This window comes from Vanacampus margaritifer, chromosome 11 (genome assembly GCF_051991255.1).
Source record: "Vanacampus margaritifer isolate UIUO_Vmar chromosome 11, RoL_Vmar_1.0, whole genome shotgun sequence".
In the NCBI taxonomy this organism is placed as follows: Eukaryota; Metazoa; Chordata; class Actinopteri; order Syngnathiformes; family Syngnathidae; genus Vanacampus; species Vanacampus margaritifer.
Genome location: NC_135442.1, coordinates 10,381,982 through 10,405,801, shown reverse-complemented (window position 1 = coordinate 10,405,801; position 23,820 = coordinate 10,381,982). Strand labels below are relative to the sequence as shown.

General features: G+C 39.4%; 1 protein-coding gene across 5 annotated transcripts in view; it reads left to right on the top strand.

Moving 5' to 3' along the window:
• Nucleotides 1-23,820, top strand: part of pard3bb (par-3 family cell polarity regulator beta b) — a 164,820-nt gene that overhangs the window by 72,151 nt on the left and 68,849 nt on the right. For 4 of the 5 annotated variants that reach the window (XM_077580357.1, XM_077580356.1, XM_077580355.1 and 1 more), the window contains 4 exons: nucleotides 4,805-5,030; nucleotides 11,898-12,008; nucleotides 12,290-12,664; nucleotides 21,750-21,864. In XM_077580357.1, the coding sequence (XP_077436483.1) occupies nucleotides 4,805-5,030; nucleotides 11,898-12,008; nucleotides 12,290-12,664; nucleotides 21,750-21,864 (827 nt within the window). Of the gene's footprint in view, nucleotides 1-4,804; nucleotides 5,031-11,897; nucleotides 12,009-12,289; nucleotides 12,665-14,177; nucleotides 14,315-21,749; nucleotides 21,865-23,820 lie in introns of those variants that run through there. The other variant, XM_077580359.1, reaches the window with a different exon arrangement.

The window sequence follows — 23,820 nt, the reverse complement described above, 5'->3', positions numbered from 1 at the left end:
ATGATTAGCAAGATTAGCATGTGTCCGTCACAGTTCTGAGGTGTGGTAACTGTTGAATGGGTCGCTGCAGTATGCGGTACGACTACTGACATTTTTAGAATACATGTGAAGTGGTCACAATAATATCAAAGCAAGGTGAATCAATATTAAAGTATCAACATTTTAGAGAAACACAGCATTGGTGTTACTGGAAAACATTTTGCCACAACTCTACACCAAATTTCACTGCAGCTTTTTGACTTAGTAAAAGTCCGGGATAAAGTTGTGGAGAAGTTTAAAACTGGATTAGGATAACTACGTATGATTGGTTTCAAAATGATATATTTACTTTTGAATTTTTGACAAATGTTATATTAAGGTGACCAAATGTCCAATTTTTCCGGACATGACCGCTTTTTAACATCTTGTCCGTTTTTTTTTTTTTAAATAAATTCATGAAAATGTCAGTTTTTCATTGCGTGAAAAATGAGAGGCGGAGTGCACCGTCTGTGTTGAGGGGTCTAGGAGGAAAAAGGCAGGTTTTGTGTGTTTGCATGTATATTAAGAAAGTATTTTATTTTTCTAAAAGAAAAATTAGGTCCGCGTTATTTGTACAGTGGTACCTTGGCTCACGAACGTAATTGGTTCCCACAGAGAGTATATGAGCCGAAAAGTTTGTCTTCCAAACAAGTATTTCCCATAGGAAACCATTGAAATGAGAATAATCCGTTCCCAGGTCCCCATAAAACACAATTTTCTACTAAAAAAGCCTTAAAACTACACAAAATATACCTTATTTTATGTATAATAAATGTGCTATTGTATTGTAATTAAAGAAATACACTGTACTGTATAATAAAGTGTTTTTATTTGCAAAACTTGCAACTTGCCTTTGTGATGGTACAGTAGTTGAAGGCTTGATGGAATGGAGTGGGAGGAGGAGGAGGGAGGGAGGGAGTTACTGTTTGGAAGGAGAGTACTCCGGTGTGGCTTCTCTTCTTTGCTTCTTAGGAGACTCTTTATCCTTGTTGCTGACTAAAAACCTCTTAATTGACACCTGTTGCTTTCTGAGTTGTAAGGTCTTACGAAACTGAGGCAGCACATTATCATTCATCATGTTGATGATTCTCATAGCCACAGTCTTTTCTGAATGGTACTGTTCGACCAAATCCTGCACATCACTCCACTTTGCTAACATGGTGTTGATGCTCTCACTTGATGCTGACAAACGCGCACCTCGTTCGTGTTTGTCGATGATCTCCTTCTTCTGCTCGACCGTAATTTTCTACAATGTCTTCTTAGGCTTAACACTAGCCTTTTGTGGGGTCTTTTTCGGTCCCATGGTAGAAAAAGTACACTCCAAAAGTACTACAAAATGATCCAAAATGTCTACTGAACACAAACCACGTCCGCACTCAAACAAAGGGGGCGACGAACTGGGACGCCGTGAGCGTGCGTCAGCTTCTCGTGATTTCTCGTGTCGCGAGATTTGGTTCGTCCGCCGAAAACTAGTTCGTCAGCCGAGACAAAATGCTCGCGAATTTAATGTTCGTGAGGCGAAAAGTTTGTGAGCTGAAGCGTTCGTGAGCCGAGGTACCACTGTACTTCACTTCCTGAGCATTCAAATACGGTCGGCCACAATTTCAGCTCGCTGGTAGCATTGTGCACACACAAGCAGGAGGGTGCCAGTTTGATCCCTTCCCGCTCAATTAAGAAAGAAAAAAAGAAGTAGCAAAAAAGTTTTGCAACATTATGTCATTATTTTTTTATCCATTCATCCATTTTCGTAACCGCTTGTCCTCACAAGGGTCGCGGGGGTGCTGGAGCCTATCCCAGCTGGCTTCGGGCAGTAGGCAGGGTACACCCCGAACTGGTTGCCAGCCAATCGCAGGGCACATAGAGACGAACAACCATACTCACAATCACACCTATGGTCAATTTGGAGTGTTCAATTAACCTGCCATGCATGTCTTTGGAATGTGGGAGGAAACCGGAGTACCCGGAGAAAACCCACGCAAGCACGGGGAGAACATGCAAACTCCACCCAGGAAGGCCGAATCCCAGACTTGATCTCACGTCCTCTGCACTGGGTGGCGGACGTGCTAACCAGTCAGCCACCGTGCCCATTCTTTTTTTATTATTATTATTATTTGTCAAGTAAGAGAGTTTTATTTTTTTATCCATACAGAGGAGGCAAACGTTAAAATAGTAATAACGTATTATCATTTAAGTATCTCGAGGCCGGGTCGAGTGTCCTCCTTTTTTGAAAGTGAAGATGTGGACACTCTGTTATATTTAACCTTATATTTAACCTACGTTTAATAGTTCACATATACTGTATGTCCTCACTGCTGCTCTTTCCCCCCCCTCTTTGACCTAGTGATCAATGCATACTTACTACTTTCATCCATTTGCGGTGTTTGCCCCCTTCACTTTTTTTTTGCTGACCTAGAAAAACACGGTATTTGTGCAGAATGCCACAACGCTGTCAACACAAACAGTATGAAGCAATGCAGCAGATTGCCCTTCAGCATATGATTCAATATTTAGTTGGGCTTTAGCTTTAAATATTTATTCAGGAGGTAAACGCTATCTGCTTGGTTTGTTTCACTGCGAGGTGTGGCTTAATTCCCAGTAGTGTTATTAGCAGAAAACTCTTATCAGTCACCACCAGAGTAATGAGATGGCCTGTTTCAGATCACTACACTACACACAGGATGGGCCTAATAGGGCATGTCAACACTGCACACACGCACCGGCCCTGTCTGTCACCATGGTTCTAATTGTTCCAAACTTTTGGAAGCCGCTGTTAATTGACAGAGAGCAGTCCTTGAAAGTGCCCCCACAACGATGCCGTTCAGAATTTCTGTAAAAAATGTTTGCTTAGGTATGGTAAATACTGTATCAGTGACAGATGAGCGGACATGCAAATACTCATTTGGAGCTGTGATTCGAACCCCAACCCTAAGAACTGTGAGGAAGCTGTGATATCCACTGTTTCTAAAGACGTGCAGTTACTTAAACATTATTATTATTATTTAATTTTTTCTTTACTGGAGAGCTCAGTATTGTTCATTCGATTTGACATGTCATCATTGCTCTCCTTTATTTTTTATTTTTATTTTATATATACAGACGCTCCCCACCTTACGAACGAGTTACGTTCCGGACGATCGTTCGTAAGGTGAATTTGTTCGTAAGTTGCTTCAGTGCTATATTTTGTATTATAATTTATGTTTAAAGCCTATATAAGTATATTGAAGGTTTATATAAGTATGTTTAAGGCTTGTACAAGTAACCTGCATTGGTTTGTACTGAAAAAAACTTTTAATAAAATGGAGAGAATACGTACAGTACTGTACTGTACTACGTATGTTAGAGAGAGAGAGTGAGACACACACAGTATGTACATGTACGTAATAAGATAAATAAAATCAAGTTTAACTTACTTTTGGAAGATGTACTCGATGCTTAAGGAGATGATGGAGGAGGAGGAAGAGGAGGATTTTATATCATGAGAGATTCTTCGTCGTCGCTGGAATCGGCTTCAAAAGTTATTTCCTCCTTCATGGGGACCGGCGTTTCTTCCTCCTCCTCCTCGACACGTTGCTGAGCCTCCAATGAGCTCTCACAGCGCCAAGCGTCGGTTTTAGCGGCGGAAAGAAGCACTACGCGCAATACAAAATCTAACTTACAGCATCTCTGCCCGAACATTTTTCGACATACTGTACGCGCAGAAATGTTCGTATGTACCGTTGTTCGTAACTCGAATGTTCATAAGTAGGGGACAGGGATGTGATTTTTCCGCTAATTCGCGGAATTCCGCTTTTTTTATCTCCCCCCCAAAAAAAAAATTCAGTTTTTTTTTTTTAGTAGTTCATTGTGTATGCACATGACTCCGACAGATAACATCTTCTGCTATAACAAAGACATTTGTGGTATGCTCTAATATGAGTTACTTTTCATTTGGTCATGATACAATTATTTGTTCATGAAATTTGAACTCTTCAACATTATTTATGTGTTAACTTAGTAATCACATTAGTTAGATATGATGATATTCTCAGTGATAGTTTTTAAAAGCAAAGGCAGTCCAATGTTTTTGAATGTGACTGATTTTGAGTTGACTAAAACTGCCATTTTATATGGGATAGTTCAATATACATTGAAAATTTATGCTGTTGTTTTGTCTATTTCTTTGTCATGTGAGTGCATTGAAAGTACTTCAAAACACGGAAAACCCATGAGCTCCGGGGGGCTTCGCCCCCCTTGTCCCCCAACAAGGGCACTGCCCTGGACCTAGCTGGGTGCCAGCGGCCCCCAGACCCCCGGCTAAATTTTCAGATAATTTCACTTTGGTCAAATCACATCCCCGAGGCGAGCGTCTGTATATATATATATATATATATATATATATATATATATATATATATATATATATATATATATATATTTTTTTTTGTATGTGCGTGCGAGTGTGTGTGTATTCATTAGTTCACCTAAAACCTATTAAAAAAAATCCCATACTAATAATATAATATAATAATAAATTGCCAAATGCAGAAACATCAATGTAAGTTATCACGATGTGGTGGCTCTCGCTAACAGGCAGAATTAAGTAACCAGAATTAGGTAAAAAAAAAAAAAGTTACTTAAACATTAGTCAACAGCCACAGTTGTTTGGGTCAATGACGATTTAATTGATTTTAAAGAAGGCTTAAGTGCTGCAAGTTTGATATCAGATGGTTAGAAACACAGCAGTGCCTTTTAGTTCCCTTATTCCGCACCATCCAATTCTCATTCTATTTCTCATCGTCTGCTCTAGATGCATCAGAGCAGAGTTCTGGACGGGAAACGCCAGCGAGTAGCTCGTCGCGACAAGGGGTGGGCGATCCGGTGGAGGAGAAAACAAAAGCGGACAAGAAAAAGAAAGTGAAAACCAAGAAGAAGGAGAAAAACAAAGGAAAAGGAAAAGAAAAGGAGAAGAAAAGAGCAGAGGAGTCTGAGGAGACTGAAAAGAAGTCGAAGAAATTAGGCTTCGGCCTGCTGAGGTGAGTTTTTTTCACTCCTTTTCCCTAATATTTGCTAACGGATCGAGAGTGATAGTTTCTCACATATTTCACTGGGTTTAAAGTAACAGTCTAAAACTTAAAGAAACCGATTACGTCACTGCTAAGACACAATAGAGTAAATTAAATAAACACATAAAAAAACCTTGAACTTGCTGTACTACTACAGGACCCTATAAACATTTTATTTGTTTTACCTTCAATGAGCTTCTAAAATGTAGTTGTGCCACAAAACAGTTTTATGACATCAAGGTCGGTCACGGGAACAAGAGCTGATTTTTGTGAATCAACCCGAGCAATTTATTTCCAACCGCCTTTGGAATGTGCCGTTAGAAGTGCAAACTTTTTAAAGCTACCACTTTGAAAAAGTCATTTTGATTTCATACAATGTCAGCCAAGGGCAGCACATTGGGGTACTGGCTAGCACATCTGGCTCGCAGGTCTGAAATTTGGATGTTTGAATCTCTTGTGTGGTGTTTTCATGTTCTCACAGTACTTTGCCTTCTACCCACATAAAAAAACATACATTTAGGTTAATTATAGACTCTAAATAACAGTATGTGAGACCAGAATGTTGTTTTTCTGTATGTGCCCCGCGATTGGCTGATGACCAGTCTTGGGCGTACCCAGTCTGAAGTAACCTGGGATAGGCTCTGGTCGCCCGTGACGCTAATGAGGATAAGCAAAATGGATGCACGGATAATGTCGGACTACAACCATATCAGGACATAACATGAGTGTGAATTAGATGCAAGCCTCACATGCATGTTGTTTCCCTCCAATGTTGCACATTCAGGCACGATAGTCAACACTGCATATCCTGCATCTGCACACGTCACAACATCAATTTAACATGGCCGAATCAGTGAATATCAGATAACGCAATATGGAATTCAGTATGTATAACCTCTTTTTCCATTCAGTGCAAATAAACAAGCCCCCAGTATGTGATCACCCCCATCCACTCGTATTGCACACGTCCACACACTTTACCCCCGTGAAGCACTTATCACGTGTTCGCAAGCACACAAAGAACACTCTAAGAGCGGTGGCCCAATTTCTTTAAGAGGTGCTTAAAATTATCTCTTGAAGCTATTTGCTGTGATTAACTCAAATACTATACGGATCTTTCAGTGTGAGAGGGGAGAGTACAGTAGGTACATACAGGGTGTGAATGGGCCGACTGTTTCGATGAACAATGTGCACTTTCTGCTTTAATTAGAACCTGAAACCAGGTACAGACGCTCCCCACCTTACGAACGAGTTACGTTCCGGACGATCGTTCGTAAGGTGAATTTGTTCGTAAGTTGCTTCAGTGCTATATTTTGTATTATAATTTATGTTTAAAGCCTATATAAGTATATTGAAGGTTTATATAAGTATGTTTAAGGCTTGTACAAGTAACCTGCATTGGATTGTACTGAAAAAAAACTTTTAATAAAATGGAGAGAATACGTACTGTACTGTACTGTACTACGTATGTTAGAGAGAGAGAGCGAGACACACACACAGTATGTACATGTACGTAATAAGATAAATAAAATGAAGTTTAACTTACTTTTGGAAGATGTACTCGATGCTTAAGGATTTGATGGAGGAGGAAGAGGAGGATTTTATATCATGAGAGATTCTTCGTCGTTGCTGGAATCGGCTTCAAAAGTTATTTCCTGCTTCATCGGGACCGGCGTTTTCTTCCTCCTCCTCCTCGCCACGTTGCTCAGCCTCCAATGAGCTCTCACAGCGCCAAGCGTCGGTATTAGCGGCGGAAAGAAGCACTACGCGCAACACAAAATCTAACTTACAGCATTTCTTTCCGAACATTTTTCGACATACTGTACGCGCAGAAATGTTCGTATGTACCGTTGTTCGCAACTCGAATGTTCGTAAGTAGGGGAGCGTCTGTATATGTTATTGAACTGGGATTTCACATGACCATTACATTGATACGCATCTGTAGAAAAGCATGCGCTTGTAATTTGATCTCTAAAACACATTTGCTTAGAAACCTGTCTCTGTGAAGTTCAACGAATCTAAAAAAAAAAAAAAAACATAAAGCAAAGTTGTATCCCACTGGTTGTGCCTTACAGTTATTTATGTTGCAATATTTGGTAACTTAACAACACTAACTAAATAGTGCAAGTCAGGTGTCAAGCCTATAAGATGGTACCAGTGGTGTCAAAGGGAAGAAATTCTGTAATTAAATAAAACATGGCATTTGAACAGGGGTTGTGTTGACTTTTTGTATGCACCTTATGTAAATACAGTACATCTTAAGTGAGTGACTCACCACTGTAGAATTTTCTCTTAGCAGCTGTTCACAGCTCCATCTTCGCGCATGATACATTACATAAGACAGCAGTGCATTATACATATCTGAATGATGAATGAAAATCTTTTTCCCTTTTTTTTTTCTTCTTCCAATGCTGCTGCCAATGTTATGCTGTAGCTGTTGACTTTGAAATTGTGCTCATTTGCTGTTTTTGTGCCTGGTTGGGTGTATCTGATCTGATCCTCATCGAATGGATAACTCGCCCGAGCTTCACCAATTAAATAGTTGTATTATTATTTGTTTTATAAATGATTTTATATCAGGAACGAACATTTTTATTGCCTGTGTTTATACTTTCTTTTTTTTTTTTACCTTAATTTCGATGGTAATTTTAATTTGAGCATCAACCTTCATTTTCTTTTCTTCTAACCTTTTTTTTTTTTTCCAGTCCTGTCGCACGGTAATCTTTATATAATTCAAAATGTCCCTGGCTTTCTTTTCCCTCAAGCCTCAGCTCCCTATCTACATTTGATTGCATGTAATGGTTGGAGACTAAGAGGGCAAATTGGCGCTGCTTAGAGTTCCATCTAGGCCGAGATCTGCTCCACTCGCATCGGGGTAAATGTAAACCATAATGCTCTGAAGGTAGTGGTATAGTCAGTCACACGTACTCCTAATGTGTCTAGTTTTTGGTGTGATTATATTAATCATGTTCAGTGATCACACTTTGCTTTTACCTGCAATTACCTTTTCATTTGTCCATGCACCATCTGAGGGAAAAAAAAAAAAAAAAAAGAGAGAACACTTTTTCTTTCTTGATGGACTTTGCAAAGTATCACAAAAATAAAACCCGCATTACCCGAAAGCCTTCAATACAATTCCATTTTAATTCACATTGACTCATTAAAATGAAAGTGGACAGCTGGCTCTGTCAACTAGACTGCTACCATCTGCCAATCAGATATGCCAGTCGCTTGTGTGCGTGCATGCCCTTGTGTGTGCGTGAGATTGTGCACGAGTGCGACGTTTCAGGAAAAGGAGGACATGCAGACTAAGAATGGTAAAAATACACTTGAAAAAATATGCAGGCCAGAGATCATGAATATTCAATTAGCGATTGGTCACAGTGTCAGATGGTCGTCATATCGTTGGCTCGTGGTCGCCGTGAATCATTGGTGTGCGTATGCGGTGTGCGTACCCCGCTAATGTTCCGCAGCTGTGCGTGCAGTTCTGTCTTTCGCTCCTTCCTCACGCTCTTCTCTCGCCAGCTGGTCCAAATGTGACACCTCTGGTAGGACTTAAAATGTTCCATCGGTGAGGATCTTATCCTGTCTCAACAGCGGGCCCCATTAAGACTGGCTAGCTCCATTGTGGGTTCGAGGAGCACTACATACAGTACAGCTTTAGTGGTTTAGGTTTGGTGAGACTGAAAATATTCACCGCCCTATTGCTTGACTTGTATGACATCCGATTGATCGGGAACAAGATTTGAACGTGTTTTTAATGTGCCGAATGCAAAATGAGGCAGGATAATTATTTGTCATTTTTGCTTAGTTAGGACACGTTTCCACTCGTAAAATACATAGATACGGTTTTGCTGGCTTAAAAGAAACCTTATTATAACCACAAGCAGTCAGGCAGTTATTAAATTTCTGAAACGTGTAAGCTTTTGTTTTGTGTAGGAGCTGCCTCTCAATTTATTATGCAAAAACTACACTGTCTTCTGACCAGACTTGGCTTTTGTTTCATAATTAGAGAGAACATGCTCGAAATGGGTGGATGGACACCCTGGCTGCCAATCAAACAGTGTGACAGGAAGTCATTGGCGTGTCACTGACTGGTGTCATGCCTGCCAATCAGCTGTGTGTGTGTGCGTGCATGTGTGTGTGCGTCTGTATGTGTTTGCGAGCTGCATTCATTTGTTTGTCACGGTTGCACAATGTCAATCAGCGATTTCCTCAAGGACAGAAGAGCGGCGGAATAAAAGTAACATGAGGATTTAAAGTCAACAGATGTGTACTTATTTTCTACTTTTGTCTACCTTCATTTAAGAAGTAGAAATGGTTACAGATGGTTTGGGTATTGCTCCGTCTTTATTGAATTATTTGGTGGATCGCACTATGGCAGTGGTATGACATTATGTCAAAAACGCCACCCACCAGGCCAGGTTTCATCTTTTAAAGACTCACACATTTAAAATCACAGCTACTACAGTGTAAAAGGTTGAGCTGGTGACCCCAAGTGGGAAAATTAATACCTGCACCTCACATGTATATTTTGTATCAGTATTTTGGTTTAATAATGCAACATTATTTTTATCCAATTAACTGATGGGATAATAAAGTTGTTAAACGCTGTAATGTCATGTACCGTATATAAAGCTAACAGCAATCACTGCTTTACTTTTACGATTTTTTTTCTTCCAAACCTTATTAAATTGAGATGAATGAACCAGTTTTTTTTGTGAGTTATGAGTTAGAACATGTGTAATGTAAATTGAAGCATCACCACTACTCCTCAAAATTGTTTGGCGTAAGGTCAAGAACTTTACAACTTTGTCTATGATTAGGAACGGGTTTAATGCTGTTTATCAATACTGTGTGCTCACGTTTCTCGCCTTCAGTAAGCTGACATCCCATGTCTGCTAGGTCAACAAAAATCCATCAAGGTTTTGCAAATTCCCAGTCTTACTGGTTAGTAATCCCCATCTGTACTCCAAGGGAATTTTTGCATTGGGGGGGGGGGGGGGGTACATTTCCAGCAACCACTCCATCAGACACATATTAATGTATGCTCATGTAAACTAAGTCAATATTTCTGCCTATGGCTAAGAAAGTAAACATAAAATAAAGCTTTTTGCGGCTTGATGCTGTGATGACATTTACAGTAAATTCCTCAAGACATTTGGAATTATTACAGTTTTAACACACTGTAATGTGGTTCAATTATAGAAACACCTTGGAGGAAGCAGAGTGATGGACTAATTATTTTCAGTACATTTGGTGCTTCTATCAATGCGAAATTGAGAAACATGTATAATGCACGTACTGGCACTTTATTGCTTATGAATGAATCAACCATGAAAATAAGTCAATAGCTACCGCAGGAAACGCTTTTTTTTCCTCCGGTCACAAGTCACACCCAGCAAACGACTTTTTCCCCACAACCAACCTTCTCTTTCACAGATGGTAGCCTTAATAACATGTGTACATAATTGAGATTAAATCGTCCTCACATGCAAATGAGTGGTGGTAAAGAATGTAGTGCGAGGTCATGAATATTCACAAGTCATCCTTCTGTTGCCACTAATGACAGAGCAGGAGCTTTTTGCCTTCATCCAACTGGCTGCCAGTCAGTCTTTTGCTGGTGCTGTTTTGTCATATTCCCTGTGAACAATAGTCTGAGTGGTGTTAATGCATACACAGTGCGTGTCACTGCAGTCACACGGTGGAAATGTACCTTCTTTTTGAAGACAAATTCGGGCACTCATAAAAGCTTGCGGTTTTGTTTTGGCAACGCTGCCTTTCGGTGACAGTGACTCTCCACACTTTGCTTTCTAGCCACGTATTTATAAATACATATATTGTCTTCAATTAATGAGATTTCTGTCAGGATTTTTTATTTTTTTGAGGGGGGGTATTTGGATTTTTAGGGATTTGGATTTTTAACCAAGGGTTTTTTTTCTTTCTTTTTTTCTTCTCCGTCAAACTATAATATATACTATTACAATATGCACCAAAATGTACAGATGCACTGTTGCGACTTTCTACTCTTCTTATATCTAAATCATGAGTTCTTAACCAGAGTTCAATCAAATCACACTGTCAGTCGCCAGGGGTTCAACGGAGGCCACGACACACACTCGATTCAAACGATTGGTGATGATATGCCCTGCTTGGCCATCATTGGCCGGAGGTGATCACGCTACGTTGCTAGGTCTATCTGTGCTCCAATTTAGCGCACTCAGTAGTCAATTTATGTCTGTTCTTTATTATTGTAATCCCATCATGCTAACTACGTTGAGCAAAAAAAAAAGAAAGAAAGTGGTTGAACAAATATGTGCAATATGAATTCAGATGTATGGTGCACAACAGGGTTCAATTATGGGGCCTCTGCTGTTTTCATTGTATCTGCTGCCCTTGGGTTCCATCTTAAGAAAACAGCAGTGGTTGTTTTAAAGTGTTCCAGAGTTGAATTGTGTCATGAGAGTTAGCGTCCTAACTGCATGATTTGCAAGTTGAACAATTATTTTCCAGCACAACTAGCTATCTAGCAAAACTTAAGGAGCACTTCCTTAAGATGAACGGAGATGCGGAATAATACAAGGACACAACGCTTTCTGAATTAAAGGTGAAGAGAGGTAGATTTGATGAAAGGGTGAATCTCCCTGTTCATTTTGTTCACCAGTGAACCCTATACCTATTTTTTGAATTTGAACACACACATTTACTCTTCAATAAAAAAACGGTTTGGTGGATGCCCATAGCAAACTGGCGTAAACTCTCACATGACTTCATGAATTGATCCACTTTTTGTTTCCTTCCTCCTTAATATTGTGCCCATTTCTGTGACCCGTTCAGATTTGGAAAGAAAAAGGAGGACAAGAAGGAGGCCAAAGCAGCTTTGCAGCGTCAGAAGTCAGACACTCTGAATGGCTTGGCCTTTGATAGGATGAAAGAAGAGCGTGAGAGGTTGGAATGCTTTATTTTTTTCCTTTGTTTTCTTTCTAATGCAAGAAAAAAAAAGAGGGGGTGGGGGGGCTTCTGCTTTAAACGCTATAATTAGTCATTACTAATCTTCAATTGAATCAGAAATCCTCATTTTTTTTACACAGTTGTCTGGCCCATAATCACAGCTTTTCAAACATGCTTAAATAAAATATGGACTGTTATGCTTACTATTTTTTTTTCAGTTCTGTTCTTTATACTCTGCGGTTTCCAAATGTTTTAACTAATGTTTTAACATTTGTCAGAATGGAGGCAGAACATCCTGAACCGCTTGAGCACCGCTCCAAAGACCAACAAGTTGCAGGTGGCAGATCCATATATGAAAGCGTCGAGGACGATGACACAGATCCCAATTATGCCCGAATACAATCCTTTAAGGACCGTGATATGGTTTCACCGCCGCAGCCACTGCTTCGGTCCTCGCCACACAATACAGTCCAGCATAGTCATGTCAGGACACCTTCTCCCCAAGGCCCATCAACCGTTTCTGGGCAAGTCAACCGGAGTTATGACCCAGGAGCCGTAGCTGAAGACCAGTTTGATAGGCTTTATGCAAAGGTCAACAAACCGAAGGGAGGCGGGACTCCCTCTGCTCCTGTGTCGGCAACTTCCAGTGACGGGTAAGGACTCAAATGACTGTAAAAAAAAAAAAAATCAAGCTGTACTATTTAGGTCTTTAGCTTGACACCTTATCTTTGAGATGGTTTCTGACTGCACACTATTAAAGTAACTATTAAAATTAAATAAGAGTTTAATTAAAATGACATGAAGGGTGCGGATATCAAAAGAAGCCATTACAATAAAAATATTAACTCATTCACTACCAGCTAATTTCAAAGCAGTTCCCAATATTGCCAGCCCATTTGATGGTAATGGTCTTTCAAGACCCACAGAATATTGTTCTTTGACAATATAAGCACATAATCTGTTTTTTTTTTCGGGTTTGGTTGGTTTCACCCAAAACACCAGTCTCTAGCCAAAAGTTGAAAAAAATGAGCTTTGCATGAAAAGAAGCCTGTCAAGCAAAACAGTGACTTTGATGCTACTTTTTTTTATGTGCTTTAGTGAACGTCTAAAAACAAAAACAAAAACAAGACTGAGAAAGGGCTTTTGATGGCAAAATAAAAAAGTATTTACAATTAGACCATGGCTTGCTTAGTGGCTTTTTTGTTTCTCATTCACTCCGCAAAGCACGCATTCTACTAGGGCTGAGTTTACAAAATTGACTAATCGATATGGAATTAATTTTCCTTACCATAGCGCAATATTGAGTTATAAAACCAAACATTGATTATTTGAATGTATTTTCCCCATAAATTCATGACAAAATAGAATTTTAAAGGCCTAAAACAATAGTTTTCTTGAAATTAACAGAAATTTAAAAGTATATTCTTACAATTACAAAAGACAAAGCCCAGCAGCAGCATAACTAAGTATGTCCAGGAACAAGACATAAAATGAAACTATTAGCGCTTTTACAATAAATTATCATAAGAAATGGTTATTTGATCCACCTGGCTGCTATTAGTGTTAAGTTAGGTTGAGTACTGTTGACAGTTGCTGGATTCTTCGTGCACCCTTATGCTGGAGGCAGTCTCAGATGAACGCCGCTCTGCGGGGGTGGGCATTGTCATCTTGAAGGATGAAGTTTGGTCCCAGACTGTGGAGATCTAGTGTAGGATTGCCACTGGATGTACAATCTCATCTCCATATCTTTCTCCCTCTTTGCATTGAAATTGCTTTCAACGATGACAAGCCTCGTTTTTCAAGTCATGGAAATGTCATCCCACACCAGTAAACTCCAGTCAGGCACCTGTTTGTAAGCACCTGGGGGGTACTGGAAACTCAAAATAAGAATCTGTACCAACAGCAGAATATGCTTATGCTGCAGATATAAAAAGTCTACACACCCCTGTTGAAATGCCAGGTTTTTGTGATACACTATTAACTCTTTCACTGCCACTGACGTTTAAAGACATCAAGTAAAAACCTACGCTTCACTGCCAATGACGTCAAAAGACGTCATCCAATGATTTTTTATTTTTTTTGAAACGGGTAGAGGAAACCCTTCCGCATGTCTGGTGAAAGTTTTCAGTCTGTCTGTTGTGCCTAATGACTATTTTTGGCCCCTAGAGGGCAGCGATGACTCTCTTTTGACAAGATCGGGTGGGCGTCAGTAGAGGCGGAGCTAGAGAGTCGAGCAGGAGATGAGAATGGAAGACAAAGGAAAAATGGCGGCCGGTCGCGAGGAGCTCACGCCCAAGACGTTTTTTTTCAAAGACCAAAAGCATCGCTGAAAGAGCACATTGTTGACGACGATGATCATCATCGATGATGAAGATGAGGGTGGTGACTCCGTGGTTGAGAAGCATTGACGCGGCAGTAGAAGACGTTAGATGGAGCTAGATGGAGGAGGGAACGGGCAATGGCGAGCGTTTGCAAGCAGCTCTACACTTACAAGACGAAAGGCATCGACCAACGCTAAAATAGGACATTGATGACGACGATGATCATCCTCGATGATGATGAAGGTGAATCCGAGCTTGACGGCGAAATTGGAACCGCTGACGCGGCGGCTATGACGGTGTCGTAACGCGGAGCGCAACCGAGCACGCACAGGCGGACGTTCGATCGGAAGACGGAGAGTGCCCCGAGTCCAATGCATATTCATCGGAGGAAGTGTGTACAGTCTGCTACTTGCTTTTTATTCCCCGGAAAAAAAGGCCGTCAAGAAAGTGTAACGTTTGCACGCAAAACGGACCAATGTGAAAGTGAAAGTGAAAGTAAACTGTTGTGCGAGTCCTGGCGTCTCCTTGCACGCAGGAGAGCGTTACAAAAGGAAAAACTGTATTTGAAACATCCACATAATTGTAAGTAGTACCACAGTTGCACACATTTGTAAATAGTTTGCGAAATTGTTTTGTCAAATTGTTACACTGTTGAATGGAAATAAACGTATTTTGCAATCAAAAAACACTTTTTCATTGTTGGTGAAAGCGTTTTACAGAAGTAAAGCACTATTTAGGTGTTTGTGGCATCATTCATGGACAAAAAGAAGTGTACAATTCACTAGAGTGCATGAAATAACATCGTTTCACAAAAAGCTCTTTTTCTCCGTTTTTTTGTTTCAAAAGAGAGAATTTCGGTGAAAGTAACCATTTTCTATTGTTGATTACTTAAGAACGGAATAAGGTAGAAACAAACTTTTTTTTCTGATGAAAGCTGAGAGTCCACTCTTTCATTTGGTAGTATGTGTGTTTCCATAGTCCAAACACAACATTTTCTGTGGACCTTGAAAGATGACTCGAAATGCTTAAATCGTGGGGACAACCCGTTTCTGAAAACGTCTGGCAGTGAAAGAGTTAAGAAAATATTCCACTTTTTTTTTTTAAACACCAACCTGTACAATTCAATTGAAAAAAAGATGAAATCTTTTCGAGAGGGGAAGTAAAATAATGTACAGATAATGTACCGCTTACAAGCTTCATATAGTCCCAGTGCTTTTCAAGGTCAGTTGTTTAAAACAAACTGCAGTAATATGTTGAATTGTTTACTTCTAACTGCTCCAAAATGTATTATTGCAAAGGGCAAAAGTTTAATGCAGGCTCATTTGGTAAACCTATTAAACTCATAATTACAAATATAGTGTTGAAAAAATTAACATTTGCAATTGCACTTGATTTGAGACTCCAGGAGGCAAAAGGGAAGCAGGAAGGGGGCTAGAGTGTGAGAAGGAATTCAACAAGCAATGTGTGTTGCTCTTGAGAAGGATTTGAATTGGAGGGTGCTTTTTTCTTTTTTAACCCACATAGACATACGTTTCTGTCTTGTCCACATTCACAGTCAGGTGGAGCTATGTCAAACACTGTCAATTTTCTGAAGTGACTGCAAAGCATTGGTTTAGTGCTCCCTACAGTCTTGAGTGGCTGCCCCTCCTACCTCCACCACCGAAGCATCCCAAGTGCACTCGGGTTACCATAACAACAACAACAACCTCTGGCCCTTGACCAATTAGAATGCAATCACTCTGGAGCGAAGGGAGTGGCGTGAGCTCGAGAGATGCCGTTATTATTGCACATGAGCAAGACGGATCAATAGCAAATTATTGTCAAGAGCTATAAGCCACAATAAAAATGAAATAAAAACTATCTAGAGCTCGAGCAATGTGTTAGTTTGGCCTCTCACCGTCTAACACTGCCAACTTGTAGCTTGACCTTCATTAATTATTAATTATTGATGATTGATTGATTGATTTAATAAATGTTCCACTTCTTACATAGTCTTAGTCTTATATTTTCCACAGCTATTTGAAATTGGATTTATGACTGGTTTATTAAGATTTATTTATTTATTTTTTTAAGGGGTGGTGGGGGGGGCATCTCAAGTAAAAAATTCTACAAATTCTGTTGGATACTGTGATTTGTTGCCAATTGAAAATTCAGCACTCGTGATTCTCATTCACGTCAACGACCAAATCCCGAATAAACTTAAATTGCTTACTTATTCCACTTTTCCCGAAAAACGTTTCATAGTCCAACATATGAAAAATCTAAATTGACCCGGGTTACGTGGCATACGACGCTTCCGCGCATGTGCAATCCCGACGTAAAGGGAGACGGGAGATCCCATTCAAACGTTCATTACACATTATGACTCGAATGAGCAAATTACTAATCGGCGTTCGTTTACAACGGCCAATCCGCTACTTATTTCAAGTCACCACCGATTTGTGCACAGCTCTAGAAAATACCATAGTAAGAAATTCGGAACTTTTGATAATCATAACCCACTGGGATGCATTGGCTTTATTGCGTATTGGAATGCATGAGACAAGCCAGATACATTTTTTGTTGAAAAATATGAGCAGTAAGGAGGTTCAAGGACCATGGAGAGTATGAGCAAGAAGAGGGATTTGAAGTGTCTTGAAAGTAAAAGGAGGCCAAATGGAAGGTCAAGTAGGATTATGAATAAAGAGAAGGGAAGTTAAAAGAAAAGAAAACAGGGAGAGGGTGAAACTGAACATAGTTAAGGAGAAGAAAGAGATAGAACGCGTGTTTGCCACTAAAGGAACAAATTAGCGAGAGGAAGTGCTGGAGAAAAGGGGGCTTTAGTTCTAAAAGCGTGAAAAAGCCGCAGAATATAGACAGTGGATAAGGGTTAGAGAGTAAGACTGAAGAAAGATTGAACAGTGAGTGAGAAAGATTTTGAGGAAATGGAAGGGACTATGCGTGTTTAGAGCTTCCAAATGAATAAAAAGAAGATTCCCGGGGCAACATTTGTGGGTTTCAAGGAGACAGGAATGGACCCGGATAAATGAACAGTTGCAACTAGCGCGGGACACCGTTGGGAAGACAAAGGACGTGAATGTTTTGGGATTATTCCGCAGATGCGGATATTGGGGTCATTGAGTGTTGAGGGCTAAAAGGGCCAAGTAGAGATGTGAAGGTAGAGAAAAATAGGGGGATGAACTAAATTGAGATGCTGGGTGCAGAGAATGTACAGAGGAATAAAAGAGAGGAATGAGAAGAGGTGTGGGGGGGGGGGGGGGAGCAAGCGATGGGGAGTTGTTGTAAAACGGGCCTGCATGTGTGTTTTCCTGAACTCAAAGTGAATGATTCAGCCTGGCTAATAAGGAACGCTCTCAAGAGGCACTCGCCTGCCATCCTTTCCCTCCCCCTCGCGCTCCTTCCTTCAATGAAGCCTTTCTAGGCCTCTCTTCACCCTGTTGCACTCGCTTCCTCTCATTTATGGCTTCCCCCTCTATTTGCACAAGTAGTCCACAATGAAAAATATATTTGACGCAAAGGACATCTGCCTGCATTCGAACGTAGGGTTTTATATTGTAAAAGAGCACACAGGCAGGGACTTTGTACGTGGGCTTGCAGAAGGACACGCCATTCATTTAAAAGGGGCACAGATGCGCTCATGGACAAACACATAAAAATACATTTAAGCTTTTAACGTTATTTTTTGTTCAGTAGTCTTTTTTTTTTTTTTTTACCAAGACATTTCTGATAATGACTTGATCAACATCCCTAGTGAAGACTGCTTACTATTTTTGCAATAAGTTCTTCAGAAAAATAAAAAAATAGCGAAAAAGAAAAGTAGAATACATGATGATCAGCAACTCATGAGTTAACCCTTTGATCCTCGGCTGAGCACTCGTGAGGTATGCTGTGAGGTCGTATTTGATGTCTTGCGTGACATGGGTTTTAACTCTAAAGGTCCGTGCAAAATTAGAGGCATCATCATGGACTTGTCATTTGACTTTTTAGAGCTCCTGCCGTACATTTAGGAAATGATGAGTTGGTATAGCCAGCAATAAGTAAAGCCAAATTGGCTTGGAAAGAAGAAGACACATTGTCCTGTTGCAGAAAGGTCAACTCTATACATTTATTTTGTACTGATGACTTCTTTTTTAGCAACGTTATTGCTCTCAGAGCACACCACGGGCTGTAGTCTTTAGTCCTGTCCCAAATTGTATTAAATTTTTTAGAAATTTAGAGTGGCAAAATTAATTTTTGGAGTACTTGGGCATCAGCCGTTATCTTAGCGTGACTGTATAACCGTGAGCGAAAACAATGCAATATCACAGTATTGCAGTTAAAGCTCCAAAATGTATTAAACGTAGGTCCCTTAGTAGATGAAAAAGAAAAAAATACTAAATTAAATAAAAAAAGTAGTTCAACGGTCGTACTTATTTCAAATGAGGAGCTACTTCTCACGTCTTTTTAGCTTATGAAGTAATGTCAGCGCAAACAAGCTAATGTTAGCCATGCTAGCTAATTTGCGGCCTTGCTAGCTAGACAATAGTACAGTATATTTTTCACGAATATTAAGCACGTTAACTCTCATAGATGTTTGTTAATGTTCATTTTAAGACGTTGTTGTAGTAATATATTGACGTTACCGCGAAATTGTCGACGTGTGAGGGATAGCGCGTTCGTAAATGTGATACCATATTGAAAGTATTGTCTCTTTTCGCAGCCACTCTTTGCCATGGTACCTGAAAATTTGCTGAAAGGGCCAACTTTTAGCGGTTATTATTTAAATAGTGACTTTTTTTTTTTAAATGCCTACTACTTTTAAAAATACCCTGATACAAAAATATATACAGTACATTGGTATTGAGCAAATTAGCCTCCTGACAAGTCAAAGGGTTAAACGCACAATATGCTTATGAGCCTTTTATGCCAGCCACTCTTACCACCTGCAGCACCTCATGCACATGCACCAGACATGTCTACATAATTTTCTGGCGTATAATTTTCAATCTGTTGAATAAGACACCCAGACCGCCGTGAAGACAGGATGCCGGCCTTTTCTACCACGGAGCGTAGCACGCGCAGGCATTACGACAGCCAGTCCGATTGATGTCATGGCAGTCGACAGAAGCGTAATTACTCTCCGTGCTTATATGGCGCCGCAAAAGGAGCGGTGTCATATCCTCTCAGCTGCATTTTAAAAACACGTGTCGCTTCCTGTTAGCCTGAAGAGCCAAGTGAGCCTTGGCACAACCTGCGAGACTCTTAAGTACCAAGCTCATAACACAATCACACTGTACGAGTGTGTCTTTGTCTCTTCCACACTTTTGCTTTCTCTGATGCCTTTCCTTTCTGACCCACCTGCCATCGTTGGTCATCTTTTGTTGTCAAACTTCATGAGTGAAGATGTCAGCTAATTAGTGCAAAACACAAGCTAGGAAGATTAGGGAGACAAAAAATGATGAAGGCCGAGATGAGGGAGGGTGAGGAGGCGGAGCCAGGGCAGAGGCGATGGAGATAAGCAGATGATGGAAAGATTAAGAAGGCGGGTGGGAGGGATGTAGATATGGATTGTATACAAATTCTAGATTATACAAATGACTCATTTGCATTTTTACTATTTACCGCATGGTTTAGTTAGCGCACTTACGTATGTTGTGTGTGTTCACCATCTACCAGAAATCAGTTTGAGGGAGCAGTTGAGTGACAAAGCGAGACATGATCCAGGGAGCGGCAGATAACACATTGATCGCTCTTCGTTGTTCTCGTCTAGTTCATCCTTTTTACGACACAGAGCTTAATGATCTTCTACTACTAGACATCTGGGACAACACACAGACTACAACTCCCTCTTGTAAAAGCTCTGTTCGCTCAGAAATTGACTATTGGCATAAAAAGAAGATGTACCAATGTTGTGTATATATATATATATATATATATATATATATATATATATATATATATATATACTATACATTTTACTGGAAATTACCACTAGGAATTAATTAATGACTAAATGGAAGTATCCGTACCATATTCAATATTTCCCAGTAGCACGACATCTGATGTGATATTCATACTAAACATGCAATCACTAAGGGGTAATTTTATTATTAGAAGTAATTTTATTTTATTTAGTTTTTTACCTACTGTTTATATTTTTGGTCGGGTCCACCAGACATGAGATTTTGAATAAATAATGATGTCTGTGTTTAAATCTTTGAATGATTTGGGATTTGGCAGATCTCTTGACCCCAAATTATTCAGTCTATCAATATTTATGATTTGCAATTGATCTAAACTATTGCTATCCTCACCACATCCACACTCATTTCATCATAAACAGATTTTGAATGTGCATCATTAGAGGGAGTCGTATTATTTATCATCAACCGTGTAAATATTTATAGGTCTTGATGACATATTTCTTATTTAAGATTATGCTGTAGATCTATCATTCTTATAGCATTACTAATGGAACAGATTATTTAAATATTCATACCAACGTTATTAACAACATGCCGAATTTTTGTGATTCATTTTAAACATTTATAGAATTATTATTGGTGTGACCTAGCAAATAATTTATCTCTTTCTGCAAGTGAGAAAGAAAAAAATGTCACAAGGCTGCAGCCTTAGTTTTTGTGTTAAGAATGCTCAGCCAACCTTAAAGCATAAAAATAAATAGTTTATAAAATGTTATTTAAATATACATTTATTTTTATGTGTTGGGTAATATAAGAACGAGAGCCAACTGGCTGTGCAGTTGTTATTGACCACAAAATTGTTGAGTTGTTTGTCCTTCCTTCAGTCTCTCTTGGTCAGTAGTTATGGAAATGTTTTCTGTGTTGCAGTTATTCATGCCAATTGTAGTGCATCTGTGAGACCTTGTGAACTCGCTTTAACGTAGTCAACAATTTATTCTGAGCATTTCCAATAGCATTCTTCTCGACAGATCTGTGTCCATGAGCTACTTTGAAATCACATCTCTCTGGCCACTCAGTTCATTCAAATTGTATCTTTCAAATCCCACTCACTTTCTGTTGCTACCGGCGTTCCTCAAGGTTCTATTCTAGGGACACTGTTACTAATTACTGTTTACACAATCTGCCTATAAACCTGTCTAGAATTATGCAGCTAGAACACCATCTGTGAATTATATGACTCCTGATCTTTAGCAGCTTTATTGACTACTGTTTTCTATCCTTGAAAGATTTTACGCCTGATTTTAAACACCATTCATAATCTTCCTCTTGCACTCTTGGGTGTTCTTTTTTCCATGCACCTCACTGTTCCTTCCGTCTGTCCACGCATGTGTTCATTGTCATTATGTTTTGTTAACATTTTCAATGTTTGAATGGTGACCTTGAATGATTAGAAAGACGCCCATAAATAACATGTATTGTTGTTGTTATTATAAGACTTTCCTGTGTGTTTGCAGCAATATGGACCGCATCCAGCAGCTAAGAAAAGAATACCAGCAGGCAAAAAGGGAGGGAATGGTTCCCCCGTATGAAGAACTGGACCCTCGACGTCTAGGGCATGAAAAGGACAGGGTAAGGGTCTCTTGTCATCTATAAAAATGATTATTGCGTCATAGCCTTTATCGGAGATGTTTGTGCATTGAGACTGCAATCCTGATGCTTTGCAGTGAAGTGTTCTGTCATGGCAGGATTTATTTTTTTTTACAGCCATTATAAGTAAGCAATATGTAATAATGTACAATTACACATTGAATGAATCATACACTATACAGGATTGTGCCATAAAATAACCTCACAGATAAGGTTTTGCTTGATTGTCATCCAGCTGCTCTTGCTCAAATCACAAGATCACTGTTGCATCCTCACAGCTCCACCTCTGTAGTCGACTAAAACGAGTCTGTGGAATAACAGTACATTATCAAAGTGCTAATGAGAAATCACCTCCCACACTGCTGTCAGGTGTCATCCAGCAATGACTTATTTCGATTGCCAAATGTAAATAGTTCTGCCTTAAAGACACCCACAGTCTTTCTTTCAACAGGGTCATTATTTCATCATTTCCATTCTAATTTGATTTGGGTTATCTTGCATTTCAAACAATATACAGTGGAGTAGCGCCACAGACAAGCCACTCATACTCGCATTATATCTTGAATGCATGTGTGTTGTTGAGTGATTGTCCTGTAAAACTCTGTTATTGAGATGAATACTTGGCAAAATATATTATTCAATGATCATTAATGGTAATGGAAATCCACATATTCTTAGACATAAATCAAATCAGTCTCGGCAAATACATATATTTAATTTCGCAATAACTCATTTACCTGTTATCAAAGAAAGCCTCCCTTTTTTTTTTTTTTTTTTTTTACTAAAATGATGAAAAACTAGTGTTTAAGAACTAGCTGTACAGATAGCTAACAGCTTCAACAACAACAAAAACCCAGGAAGCCTCCTGCTGTTTTGGCAATTTACTGGATGAAACTGTAAAATTGTAATGTACAAAACATAATGGGACATTACAATCATGTTATTTAAAGTTTAAAATGATATAGATTTGCATTATTTACTAACAGTAGCTGCAAACCCTACAAAAACGGGATAGTTTTTAGCCGTTAGCATAATGCTAGTTCAAATGGGCACTACCATCGAAATGCTACACTAACTAGCGCCTAGTAATTTATGTCACATTCATTTAAAAATTCAATTCAATAACCAAGTGCAAGACAACACTCCTGAAAATAATATACTTACAGACAGATATTTCTGGAGCCAAATTTCCACTCTAGGCTTCAACACTCTGGATTAGCTGTGTAGCCATGTTAGGAGCATTGCTTGCAATACGATGTGCTACGGTAGCACTCGAGGGCCAAAAAAACGAACAAAGGTGCAAACACAACTTTCTCCACCACAGGGCAGTACATTTCCGATTCCGCCATCTTGTTAATCCATTCTTCAGTTTGAGGCCATGACCATATTCACAACTTGTGGAAAAGATAATAACATACAAGGTTGCATTTTACGATGTAGGTACTCACACTTAGATCATTTAAATGTCACATCTGCCGGTAATTCGCACTGCTATGCCTGCCTTAATTTAATTTAGTTCGCAAAGTAATTTGGTTTGGTTATAGCGAGGGCAACCTCCTTCCTCATGGAATCAATAGCCACACTTGACTCCAGATTAAAAAATCTTGTTATTGTTTATAAATCAGGTAGGGAGACCAATTAAACTGCCTCCGAGGCTGACATTCATTTGCACCTTTGAGAGATTATACATTTATTTCCATGAATTAGTCATCATTTGTATAATGCCATTGAAATTACCAAAAAGAAAAAAAAAAAATCTTTGGTCACATTCCGTATGAAGGACAACGTTTACCGGCACCTGTTTCTTTCTTTCTTTCTTTTTCTTTTATATGTGACAAAAGTGCACAATTGGTACTTTTGGTGCAGCTGCAGTCTAAATAGGTTCTCACTGCCATCACAGCAGCAGCTGGGGGGCTAAGTGCTTTTTTGGTGCTTTGA